Here is a 12,930-nt window from a genome sequence, read left to right on the forward strand (position 1 = left end):
ACTGTCCCGCATTTGTGCCCTTTGTCCCGCAACCAAACAATCATGTCCCGCATTTTATCAACAAATCTACTTTTTTTTAAAAGTATCTTTGTCCCTTATTTAAAATCAGATATTCCAAACCTGTCTCTTTCAGTCACGTTGCGCTTATGAAAATATATGCATATATATCATAATGATGTAATGGCCTAAGCTTAACTTCTCCAATCGTTTAGATCTGATATTTTGCGCAGTGCAAGACGAGACGTAGGCCAACGTCATATAGGCCTATAGTCAACCAATGTTTCTCAAATCCTTTCGGAATAAATTCCGGCTAAATTTGGAGAGGACAGTTAGGCGTGCTTTTTAGCCATATTAGACTGAAAGATATAAGGTAATTTCGTCAAACGTGTGAGGCTCTCCATGCCCATTAGTTGCTCATTCAACATATTTGCAGTACTTTTCTCAATCTCATTTGAACTGTTTTACATTCCACGAGTCCAACCAAATATAAACAAATTTTCATAAAACATCCACACGTGTGGTCTCTCGGTTCTGCATCACCAATTTTTGTGCAAGGGAAAATAATTGGCTTCGCTTCAATTGCTCGTTCGGTGCTGCGGACTGCAGGGGTGTAGCAAAAATGGATATCTGTGGGTGTAGTGCTGCCAGAGAACACCGGAACATCGCTCCGCCACTTCTCACAATGGTCCTGGTTTAGTAAAGTTAGAGAAAAGCTGAATGAATGTATTGGAAGTTCCCATAATGATTCATTAGTATTCTACACAACATAACAAAATATAATAACACAGTATAAGGTTACTGTTACACAAAAACACCACTAGTTTCTTATGAGATTTTAAGATGGTTAGCAGAATAGTCCCCACAAAAAATATAATGCGGCAAAAAGTCAACAGCACGCGCCGCTAGGCCGCATGTGCATTGATTGAAACAAAATACAGAGAGGCTATATAGTTTAAGACCATCTGCTCTAATTTGCTCACGAAACAGTCATTCAAGAAGATCTAAATGCATACGCATTGGCGGTTCTAGTATGTATGGCTCCCTTCAGCGCCCCCCGCCAAAAAAATGGACCATTCTGCACGACCTGTAATTTTTATTCTGACATTTGAAACAACACACATAAATAATCCTAACATTTAAAACTATATAAATGTAAAATAATATATAAAAAATCCTAACATTTAAAACTATATAAATGTAAAATAATATATAAAAAAGAAGACTCGTAAATATAAAAAAAAATACAAATATAAACAAATGGTATAAATACAAAGAGAATCAAATTATTACACTATCAATCAATCAATAAGTCAAATGTATTTATAAAGCCCTTTTTACATCAGCCGATGTCACAAAGTGCTATAAAGAAATCCAGCCTAAAACCCCAAACAGCAAGCAATGCAGATGTAGAAGCACGGTGGCTAGGAAAAACTCCCTAGAAAGGCAGGAACCTAGGAAGAAACCTAGAGAGGAACCAGGCACTGAGGGGTGGCCAGTCCTCTTCTGGCTGTGCCGGGTGGAGATTATAACAGAACATGGCCAAGATGTTCAAACGGTCATAGATGACCAGCAGGGTCAAATAATAATAATCATAGTGGTTGTAGAGAGGGCAACAGGTCAGCACCTCAGGAGTAAATGTCAGTTGGCTTTTCATAGCCGATCATTCAGAGTTAGAGACAGCAGGTGCGGTAGAGAGAGAGAGTCGAAAACAGCAGGTCTGGGACAAGGTAGCACATCCAGTGAACAGGTCAGGGTTCCATAGCCACAGGCAGAACAGTAGAAACTGGAGCAGCAGCACGACCAGGTGGACTGGGGACAGCAAGAAGTCATCAGGCAGGTAGCCCTGAGGCATGGTCCTAGGGCTCAGGTTCTCAGAGAGAAGAGAAAGGAGAGAAAGAGATAGAACTATTGCTAACAAAAAACACACAAATAAATTGAAATTGCACAAATCCTATATCACATAAATACACAAATAGAATAACACACTTGTAAAGAAGATAACCTGATTATTCCAGTATTGCACTTCAAACAAGAAACACACAACTTCCACAACTGCCATCTAAACCCTTACCTTTCTTGCCTTCCTTGATGCAAAGTCATCAATTACATTGTCATAAGAAATATTCCCAGCAATTGCATGGTTAATACTGATGACAGCAAGGCCACTAAGGCGTTCCTGTGACATGGTGGACCTCAGGTAGGATTTGATGAGCTTCAGCTTTGAAAAGCTCCTCTCTGCTTCAGCTACGGTCAATGGAAGAGTAAGACAAATTCCGAGAGCAGTCCACAAATTTGGATACATTTCTGAGAGCTCCCTATCGTGTATAAATAAATATCAGCAGCTCAAGCAGGGTCATGGTCTTCGATGGCAAGTCAGGCAAGTTCTTCCGTTCCTGTGCAAGCTCTCTGCCATCCAATTCTGAGTGTTCTTTATAGTGCAGTGTCATACTAAGGGCCTCTTTGTTCTGTCAGCTCCTCATTGGAGAGACTTTGGAAGGTTGACAGCACTCCAAACTTCTCTCCCACATTTTCCAGTGTGTAAAATCTTTCCCGAAGGGCTGTTGCAACATCAACAACAACATTGAAAAATGTCACATCCAGCTTCTTCAAGGTATCACTCAAAGGCTCATCAAATGATTCGTATGAAAAGTGACGGTTTGTGGACCTCAGTCTTTTCTGCCTCTACATTCATACCCTCGTAAATATCCTTGGCTGACGTTTGTGCAGTCATAAAGCCTGATGCTCTGTAGTTGCTGAGACCTCTCTCTGTCTTTCTGAGACGACTGACTGCAACATCCACACGCACACTGGGAGACGGCATCAGCTTGCTCACATGTTGGATCTGGCTCAAGATGTCACACCACACCACTATATAGATGCTGAAGCAGTATGATCCCAACTCCTCTGACAAGGACTGGGCCTCAATCTTTATCCCAGGGTCTTTGGTTTGATTCCTCGCCTGTCTCACCGCTGCTGCCTGAAACCTCAGTGGCTCAACACTCTAAACTTTACTCTCCCGCCTTGTCTCAGTCCACATCTTCAAAGTGATGTCCACATGTTTTTTTTCAGGATGGCCCATCGCTGTGTGGAGGCTGAGAACAAGGTGTCTGTTTGTGTAAGATGCCAAAGTAACCTGTGGCATCGACAGAACTCTTAGCAGCATCAGCCACAACCAGGTTCAATGTGTGAGCTCCACATGGCACAAATAGAGCTCTTGGATTCATTTCCAGGAGTCTGGCTTGGGCACCTTTGTTTTTGCCTTTCACGTTGGCCCCATTATCATAAGACTGTCCTCTGCAGTCCTCAAAATGAATTTTTAGCTAATCTTTTGAGAATCAGGGATGCCAAATGTTGGCCCGTGGACTCCTCTGCCTCCAAAACTCCTGTAAAACGTTCCTTTATCTCCTTCAGGGACACAATTCTAATCACAACTGACAACTGTTCAGTGTGGCTGACATCTGAGGTGCAATCTAGAATGATAGAGAATAATTTTTCCAGCTTAATGTCACTCACCATTATTGAAATGCTGCTCAACAAATCAATGAGTTCATTCTGTATTTGGTGGCCAAGGTGGTGTGACTTGAAGTCCCTTTTTGGACACGGTTAAGGTTCTCTTTCATGACTGGATCAAATTGTGCCATCAGTTCAACCTCTTTGAGGATATTTCCATTTGATGGAGAGTACAGTGTTTCTGTGTGTCCCCTTAGTGCCAGATTTCTAATTGCCAGAGACTGCACAATAGCAGTCAAATGTGTCAACACCTCTCTCCATCTCATCCTCCATAAGTGCCATCTCGTGCTTATCAATTGTTTCCCCTTTTTTGATCCTCATTGCCAGTTCTTTCCATGTTTTCATGCAGTTTTGGTGTTCTGGACTGCTGCCGTATGAAGTCAGCAAAGAACTTGCATGTTTCCAGTCTGTCAAACATGAGTTTGCTAAATACATTTTCTTCCTAGAAAAGAGTTTGCAGCAGAAGCAGAAGAGGCTGTTGTTTCTTTCAGAATACACCAACCAACTTCTAGGGATTTTTTCAACACTCACCAAAGTCTTCCTGAAATACTGGTGCAACTTATTCTATCACTCTCATTCCTTGGGAAAGCAAAGTTAGGTGGTACCTCACTTTGTCCTCTGCAAACTAGTTGTGTCCGAATTCTGTCAGTGAGAACTGAAGGCCAATCAGTAGGGTCTGTAGACAGTGGTTCATCCTCAGCAGCAGGGTCTGTAGACAGTGGTTCATCCTCAGTAGCAGGGACTGTAGACAGTGATTCATCCTCAGTCACCAGGGTCTGTAGACAGTGGTTCATCCTCAGCAGCAGGGTCTGTAGACAGTGGTTCATCCTCAGCAGCAGGGCCTGTAGACAGTGGTTCATCCTCAGCAGCATGGTCTGTAGACAGGGCCTGTAGACAGTGGTTCATCCTCAGCAGCAGGATCTGTAGACAGTAGTTCATCCTCAGCAGTAGGGTCTGTAGACAGTGGTTCATCCTCAGCAGTAGGGTCTGTAGACAGTGGTTCATCCTCAGCAGCAGGGTCTGTAGACAGTGGTTCATCCTCAGCAGCAGGGTCTGTAGACAGTGGTTCCTCCTCAGTCAGCAGGGTCTGTAGACAGTGGTTCATCCTCAGCAGCAGGGTCTGTAGACAGTGGTTCATCCTCAGCAGCAGGGTCTGTAGACAGTGGTTCATCCTCAGTAGCAGGGTCTGTAGACAGTGGTTCATCCTCAGTAGCAGGGTCTGTAGACAGTGGTTCATCCTCAGCAGCAGGGTCTGTAGACAGTGGTTCATCATCAGTCAGTAGGGTCTGTAGACAGTGGTTCATCCTCAGCAGCAGGGTCTGTAGACAGTGGTTCATCCTCAGTCAGCAGGGTCTGTAGACAGTGGTTCATCCTCAGTCTGCAGGGTCTGTATACAGTGGTTCATCCTCAGCAGCAGGGTCTGTAGACAGTGGTTCCTCCTCATTCAGCAGGGTCTGTAGACAGTGGTTCATCCTCAGTAGCAGGGTCTGTAGACAGTGGTTCATCCTCAGCAGCAGGGTCTGTAGACAGTGGTTCATCCTCAGTAGCAGGGTCTGTAGACAGGGGTTCATCCTCAGCAGCAGGGTCTGTATACAGTGGTTCATCCTCAGCAGCAGGGTCTGTAGACAGTGGTTCATCCTCAGTCAGTAGGGTCTGTAGACAGTGGTTTATCCTCAGCAGCAGGGTCTGTATACAGTGGTTCATCCTCAGCAGCAGGATTTGGTGGGGATGCTGCTACAGGCATTTCTAATGGAGAGCACATGGACATTAGTTTACACACAATATTCACAGCATTTATACTGGTGGAACATCCCACATACATACCCAGTAATAATAAAATCATCGTTGTTACCAACAAAATGGAAACTTAAAACTTGGCAAAGGGAAATTATTGATTTTGCTTATGTTATACAGGTATGCACACATAAACACATGTACGTGTACCCACACACACACCTATAGAATCCTGCAGAATCCTGCTGGGGAGAAGTGGAAGCAAACGGGTCTTCATCCTCATTCTCAGTCTCAGACAACATTTGTGAAGACACCTGTGTGGCTGAGGAGGTGGATGGCTCCTCATCTTGAGGCTCTGAGATAATTTCTGAAGAGGCCTGTGTGGCTGAGGAGGTAGATGCCTCCTCATCCTGGCCAGTGCCAGAGGGTGCTCCAAAATATTTCAGAAGTGCCCCTGAATTTTCATTGAAATACAGTATATGAGTCTGACACCCTAAATACATTTGTTGCACAATTAAATATACATGTCATTATGCACAATTGATCAAACTTTCAGAATAGGAACCAAATGAACCATACAACCTCCTTGTCTAATTCTAGGCATAAAACACCCCCGTAAGGCTCAATATATCAAAAATATAGAAAATATCAGCATAATATAGACGTATTTTAAGTTAGCCTACATTGTAAATTCCCCTTACTGAGCTCAGGACCTAGTCAATACAATCACAGAAAACCTTTATGATGTCACCTCAATGAAAGTTAACCAAATCAATAATGGTCTAGTTAGGTTGTAATCGTTCTTCTGCAGGCTACACACATTATCATGATGAAACTGTGTGAAATTATATCCAATGTTATGTAAGCTAGTTGGACAGAAAACGGAATATTGTCCCCCTATGTGTAATAGGGGCGGCAGGTAGCCAACTGGTTAGAGCGTTGGGCCAGTAACCGAAAGGTTGCTAGATCGAATCCCCGAGCTGACAAGGTAAAAATCTGTCGTTCTGCCCCTGAACAAGGCAGTTAACCCACTGTTCCTAGGCTGTCATTGTAAATAATAATTTGTTCTTAACTGACTTGCCTGGTTAAATAAATAAAAATAGCAAAGCAAGCAACATAGGCTAACAAACATAAGTGTTATTATACTCATAAAGAGATGACATAGCTGCAAACCTTTATCTTTTGTACATTTCTCCTCTTCTTCTTTCCTCTTTTTCCTAAACTGGGCACCTGATGGCTTAGACCTTTTCTTGTCCATTTGTGTTGATTTAGCACTCGAGCATCAATACATTACCCATCCCCCAACACTGTCAACCAAGAGTCGAGACTACACTACCCATCCCCCAATACTGTCAACCTAGAGTCGAGACTAAACCAATTCACCTTGGTGGTGTGCAGACTGGTTTTATATTATTCCTAATGATTTTGCACAAACCAGATTTTTTTTTAACAATATGTCTGTGAAACTATATATTTGCAGTTTTATAAATGAATTGTGGTTCATTTGGTAGCATTTCATAGTGTGACTGATTTTACTAATTGCATTAGTACTGTACAAAGTTAGAGGTGCGCAATTTGATAGATTCCGCCGCTCCCCCTACCTCGGGCTTCCAGTGGGTAGACCTGAGGTCAACCTACCCCTGCCCACCTCCCCATCTTGTACTTCTGAGTGGGAGACCTTTCCAGGCAGTAGCTCACAAACTAGAATCAGGGCGCCCACTCCGACAAGGTTAATTGACCCACAGTCCCACACGGTGACATGATATCATTGACGTGAAGTGCAAACGAGCAATAGAAAACCGTTCGCGCAAATGTCAAATTCACCATCTTGCCACCCCCCCGGGTGCCTGCCCATGTTGCCCATACCTAAATCCGCTACTGTGCATATGCAAATGCTGCCAAATGTTTCATTCATGTAAGCAACACTGTCCAGTTAATGTCCTGCAAAATCATCCTGTTGTCCCGCATTTTGAGGTTTTTAATGTGGTCACTCTAGCGTGTGCATGCGTGTCTGTGAGTCCGCTTTCTCGTGTCTGAGTGTATCATCTCCCTACCTGCCCAGCCATTCTGAGATGACGCCCACACAGAAGGAAGAGATCATGCCTCCTATAGAGAAGATGGCCACCGACAGGGACCACAGAGTGGTGAGTGTAGCGGTGGGAATGGGCTCTCCATACCGGTGCACCCATGTAGCATTGTAGTCCGCCTCAATGATCTGGAAAGGCAGGAGAAGAGAGATGAGATGAGACCATGACAAGACAACGGGGAGACAGATGAGCCATCCAATAGAGCTAACATTTTTCCTTAGTTATCGCAGGATGACTGTAACCTGGTCCCAGATCTGTTTGTGCTGTCCCAGCATGACAGGGATCATAGGAGTTGGTAAGACAGCACAAACAGATCTGGGACCAGGCCAGGAAGACAACAATGTCAAGACAAAATTGATTTATGAGCTTTGTTCAAATTGGTTCCGTTATTTGGAGTGTTGTGCATCCTTCCAACACCAGAGTTCTTGGTTTGGTTCCCGCATGGCATGGGCCACATATACTGAATCTAGGTAAGTGTATACAAAAAGTGTTACTTCCTTGAGATAAATGCTTTGGCAATGGAACAGAGAGAAATGTGCTTTGTGTGAGGGAAGGCCGGGTATAACCACCATTCAATACTATATGCTTCTTGCAAATATGGTCTATCAAAATCGAAAACTTCCCAATCATTAATCCCTTACCTAGAATTTAACGCAAATAGATTGTCTTTCAATGGATTGACTTTCAACGAGTAGCACAGTTGTGTCAAGAGGTTCTTTTGGGCCTGAAGGTTTCGCCTGTTGAATAGATGGCACAGGGTTCAAGGTTTTGGCTCATGTTTAAAGAGGTTCAAGGGACCAGGACTCATGACCAGAGAGTACATACCAGCGGGGGCACGTCGGTTGTAAGGCCTCTCTCGTAACACAACTCACCTGACTATCTCCGTCTGTTCCTCTGTCTGACTCACTCCCTGTCTGTATCTAAATACAGATACTATCAGATTCGTAAGAATCTGCTCAATAAACACTGAACAAAAATATGAACGCATATAAAGTGTTTGTTACATGTGTCATGAGTTGAAATAAAAGATCCCAGAAATGTTCTATACGCACAAAAAGCTTATTCCTCTCAAATGTTGTGTACAAATTTGTTTAAATCCCTGTTACTGAGCATACCTCCGTTGCCAAGATAATCCCTCCACCTGAGAGGTGTGGCATATCAAGAAGCTGATTAAACAGCATGATCATTATATAGGTGCACCTTGTGCTGGGGACAATAAAAGGCCACTGTAAAATGTGCATTTTTTTCACAACACAATGCCACAGATGTCTCAACTTTTGAGGGAGCGTACAATAGATGCTGACTGCAGGAATGTCCACCAGAGCGGTTGCCAGAGAATTGAATGTTAATTTCTCTACCATAAGCCGTCTCCAATGCTGTTTTAGAGAATTTGGTAGTACTTCCAACCGGCCTCACAACTGCAGACCACGTGTATTGCATCGTGTGGGCGAGCGGTTTGCTGATATCAATGTTGTGAACAGAATGCCCATGATGGCGGTGGGGTTATGGTATGGGCAGACATAAGCTACGGACAACGAACACAATTGTATTTTATCTATGGCAGTTTGAATGCACATAAATACCGTGACGAGATCCTGAGGAGCATTTTGAGGAGCATTTTTTATAAGGTATCTTTGACCAACAGATGCATATCTGTATTCCCAATCATGTGAAATCCATAGATTGGGGCCTAATTAATTTATTTCAATTGACAGATTTCCTCATATGAACTGTAACTCAGTAAAATCTTTGAAATTGTTCCATGTGGCGTTTATATTTTTGTTCAGTATAAATTTGTTAACTTGTCAGATGAGGAGTTGAATGATACTGCTGTCTACACAAAATGCAATATATACAGCATGAAACTGATTCTACATTAGATATAATATACTGTTGATATATGTACCTATATATTTTATGTGTAATAGCTGATACACAGTACCCAAGCTAGCACATAAAGTTCTCAGAACCATATGTTTCTTAGAGATTGGTAAGAGCGTGGTTGTTCTATGGTTATTTTGCAAACAACCATCCCACAACTTTCTAGGAATGGTGCAGGATAATTGCTTGCTTTGGAACATTCTCAGCACATTTAAAAAATATTATTTTATTTTATATTTCATTACTTTAACAGAACGTTTGATTAAAAGTTCAAACATGGTTACATTTCATTTCAATTTTGGCAACGGTCTAGGAGCTTTCTCCAACTGGTTTGACATTGGGAATGCTGTCAAATTGTTTCAAGAATGTTAAGAAACAACGTTCTTCTGTGGGAATTTCAGTACTTCAGCAAAACGTTTCCCACAGGTTTCCTCGTGGTTCCATTTAAAGTCATGTTCTCAAATTGTTCCGAGAATGTCAAGATATTTTTCAATAAAAACTACAAGAACAAGGCCTGTGGTCTAGGGCACTGCATCGCAGTGCTAGCTGTGCCACCAGAGACTCTGGGTTCGAGCCCAGGCCCTGTCGCAGCCGGCCGTGACCGGGAGGTCCATGGGGCGACGCACAATTGGCCTAGCGTCGTCCGGGTTAGGGAGGGCTTGGCCGGTAGGGATATCCTTGTCTCATCGCGCACTAGCGACTCTTGTGGCGGGCCGGGCGCAGTGCGCGCTAACCAGGTTTCCAGGTGCACAGTGTTTCCTCCGACACATTGGTGTGGCTGGCTTCCGGGTTGGATGCATGCTGTGTTAAGAAGCAGTGCGGCTTGGTTGGGTTGTGTTTCGGAGGACGCATGGCTTTCGACCTTCGTCTCTCCCGAGCCCGTATGGGAGTTGTAGCGATGAGACAAGATAGTAACCACTAACAATTGGATACCACGAAATTGGGGAGAAAAGGGGGTAAAATAAAAATAAATAAAAAACTACAAGAACACTTTAGTAATATTCAGAGAACGCGCTGAGAATGTTATTTAAAAACGTACATTCCATTCTCAGCATGAACAAAACTCTCTCTATCCTCTATCTTGTTAAGTGTGCTCTGTTGTGTTGTCCACGCTCATTAATTGGCCACTCCTGATCTTAATGAGTGCTTGTCCAGGCTGTTTCACATCCGGCTGTGATTGGGAGTCCCATAGGCTGGCACACAATTAGCCCAGCATAGTCTGGGTTTGGCTGGGGTAGGCCGTCATTGTAAATAAGAATATTGTCTTAACTGACTTGCCTAGTTAAATAAAGGTTCAATTTAAAAAAGAAAAATACATGTTTTCCTTTGAAATGGTCTCTGTTTTAATAGACTAAAATGAACAGTTTTTGAAAGCCTAAAAAAACATGGCATGCTAGCCCCATCGTGGTAGCATGGGTACCAGTTTCTTTAGCTAATCCACTCACTGTACTCCATGCCATGTGGCAAAGAGCCTTTCTGCTATCTTCAAATATGAACATTCTATCATTAATGAGATCAAGGAGAACAGAGGATTTGATGCTGATTCGATCACCCTCACATCAATCTTCCAATCACAACGATTATGCAAATATTCAAAGACCTATCACTTTTTTCCGCCACAAAACACGTTGGTATCTGGTTGCTAAGCAACCGTTTTTTGTTTGTTGCTAGCTCAAGTCTAAATTCTCAAAGTAAATACAGTAATTCCAACCACAAAACATCTTAGATTTGATTTTATGCCTCGAAATAGAACCTGCTTAACAGCTAAATGTTTGTTTTTGACTTTATTATAAATTCGAATTATATTTTCCAGGTACCACATGTTGCTGCTCTGTACCATCACTCATTCATATATCCTTATGTACATATTCTTTATCCCCTTACACTGTGTATAAGACAGTAGTTTTGGAATTGTTAGTTAGATTACTTGTTGGTTATCACTGCATTGTCGGAACTAGAAGCACAAGCATTTCGCTACACTCGCATTAACATCTACTAACCATGTGTATGTGACAAATAAAATTTGATTTGATTTGATTGTAATGGAAAATATTATTTCCAACAACCAATGAGCAAGTTCGTTGTAAATCCAGTGTATATTGAATGTTGTAGACTGCCAAAGGCCAGTCTCTTTGGCAATGACAAGGAGTGGAATGTTAGCTAAAGAGACTGGTATTCAGACTACCATCCTGGTGACTCAGTGGACTCATTCCATGGCTAGAGAACATTAGATTACAGGTTTGAATCTCACGTATACTGTGCCGCAATAAAAAATATATGTGTTTGCATGATAAATGCCTAAGGAAATACATTTACGTGTTCTATCTGTGCTTGGATTTCAAAACCCAAAATAAGCTAGCAGTGTTATTAAAAGTCTTATTGAAACATTCAGTAAAAGTTTTAAGGAAGTTATTTTAAAAAAACTCCAAATAACCTATCATTTTGTTCTCAGAGCATTAATAAAACCTACAGGAAAACTTTCAAGGAACCAGAGTAAAACATTCTCAGAACCTCCCTGCTACCTAAAAATAAATGTTCCCAGAACAGGATACATTTTGACTTTTGTTCTCAGAATGTTTTTAAAAAATCAGTTTTACCGGGCAGGAAAAAAACCAATGTGAAACCAAAAACACACGTTCTCACAACTTCCAGGAAACAAAATCTGCTAGCTGGGTATGTTTCAATATATTTGATGTAAACTCAGAAAAAAAAGAAATGTCCTCTCACTGTCAACTGTGTTTATTTTCAGCAAACTTAACATGTTTAAATATTTGTAAGAACATAACATAACAAGATTCAAAATCTGAGACATAAACTGAACAAGTTCCACAGACATGTGACTAACAGAAATGGAATAGTATGTCCCTGAACAAAGGGGTGGGGGTCAAAATCAAAGTAACAGTCAGTATCTGGTGTGGCCACCAGCTGCATTAAGTACTGCAGGGCATCTCCTTCTCATGGACTGCACCAGATTTGCCAGTTCTTGCTGTGAGATGTTACCCCACTCTTCCACCAAGGCACCTGCAAGTTCCTGCGGGGAATGGCCCTAGCCCTCACCCTCCGATCCAACAGGTCCCTGACGTGCTCAATGGGATTGAGATACGGGCTCTTCGCTGGCCATGGCAGAACACTGACATTCCTGTATTGCAGGAAATCAGGCACAGAACGAGCAGTATGACTGGTGGCATTGTCATGCTGGAGGGTCATGTCAGGATGAGCCTGCAGGAAGGGTACCACATGAGGGAGGAGGATGTCTTTCCTGTAACGCACAGCATTTTGATTGCCTGCAATGATAACAAGCTCAGTTCGATGATGCTGTGACACACCGCCCCAGACCATGACGGACCCTCCACCTCCAAATCGATCCTGCTCCAGAGTACAGGCCTCGGTGTAACGCTCATTCCTTCAACGATAGGTGAGACAAAACCCGTGACTCGCCAGTGAAGAGCACTTTTTGCCAGTCGACAGGACTGGCAAAAAGCGGGTTTGTGTCCAGCAACGGTGTGTTTGTGCCCGTAGGCGACGTTGTTGCCGGTAATGTCTGGTGAGGACCTGCCTTGCAACAGGCCTACAAGCCCTCAGTCCAGCCTCTCTCAGCCTATTGCGGACAATCTGAGCACTGATGGGGGGATTGTACGTTCCTGGTGTAACTCTGGCAGTTGTTGTTGCCTTCCTTTACCTGTGCCGCAGGTGTGATGTTCGGATGTACCGATCCTGT

General features: G+C 42.8%; 1 protein-coding gene across 1 annotated transcript in view; it reads right to left on the reverse strand.

Annotated features, from left to right (window-relative positions):
* The window catches only part of LOC115138147 (solute carrier family 2, facilitated glucose transporter member 4-like), a 39,217-nt gene that overhangs the window by 9,037 nt on the left and 17,250 nt on the right, over positions 1–12,930 (reverse strand). The window contains exon 3 of the mRNA XM_029674669.2: positions 7,299–7,459. Coding sequence (XP_029530529.1) covers positions 7,299–7,459 — 161 coding nt within the window. The remainder of the gene's footprint in view (positions 1–7,298; positions 7,460–12,930) is intronic.

Source organism: Oncorhynchus nerka, linkage group LG12 (genome assembly GCF_034236695.1).
Source record: "Oncorhynchus nerka isolate Pitt River linkage group LG12, Oner_Uvic_2.0, whole genome shotgun sequence".
Lineage (NCBI taxonomy): Eukaryota > Metazoa > Chordata > Actinopteri > Salmoniformes > Salmonidae > Oncorhynchus > Oncorhynchus nerka.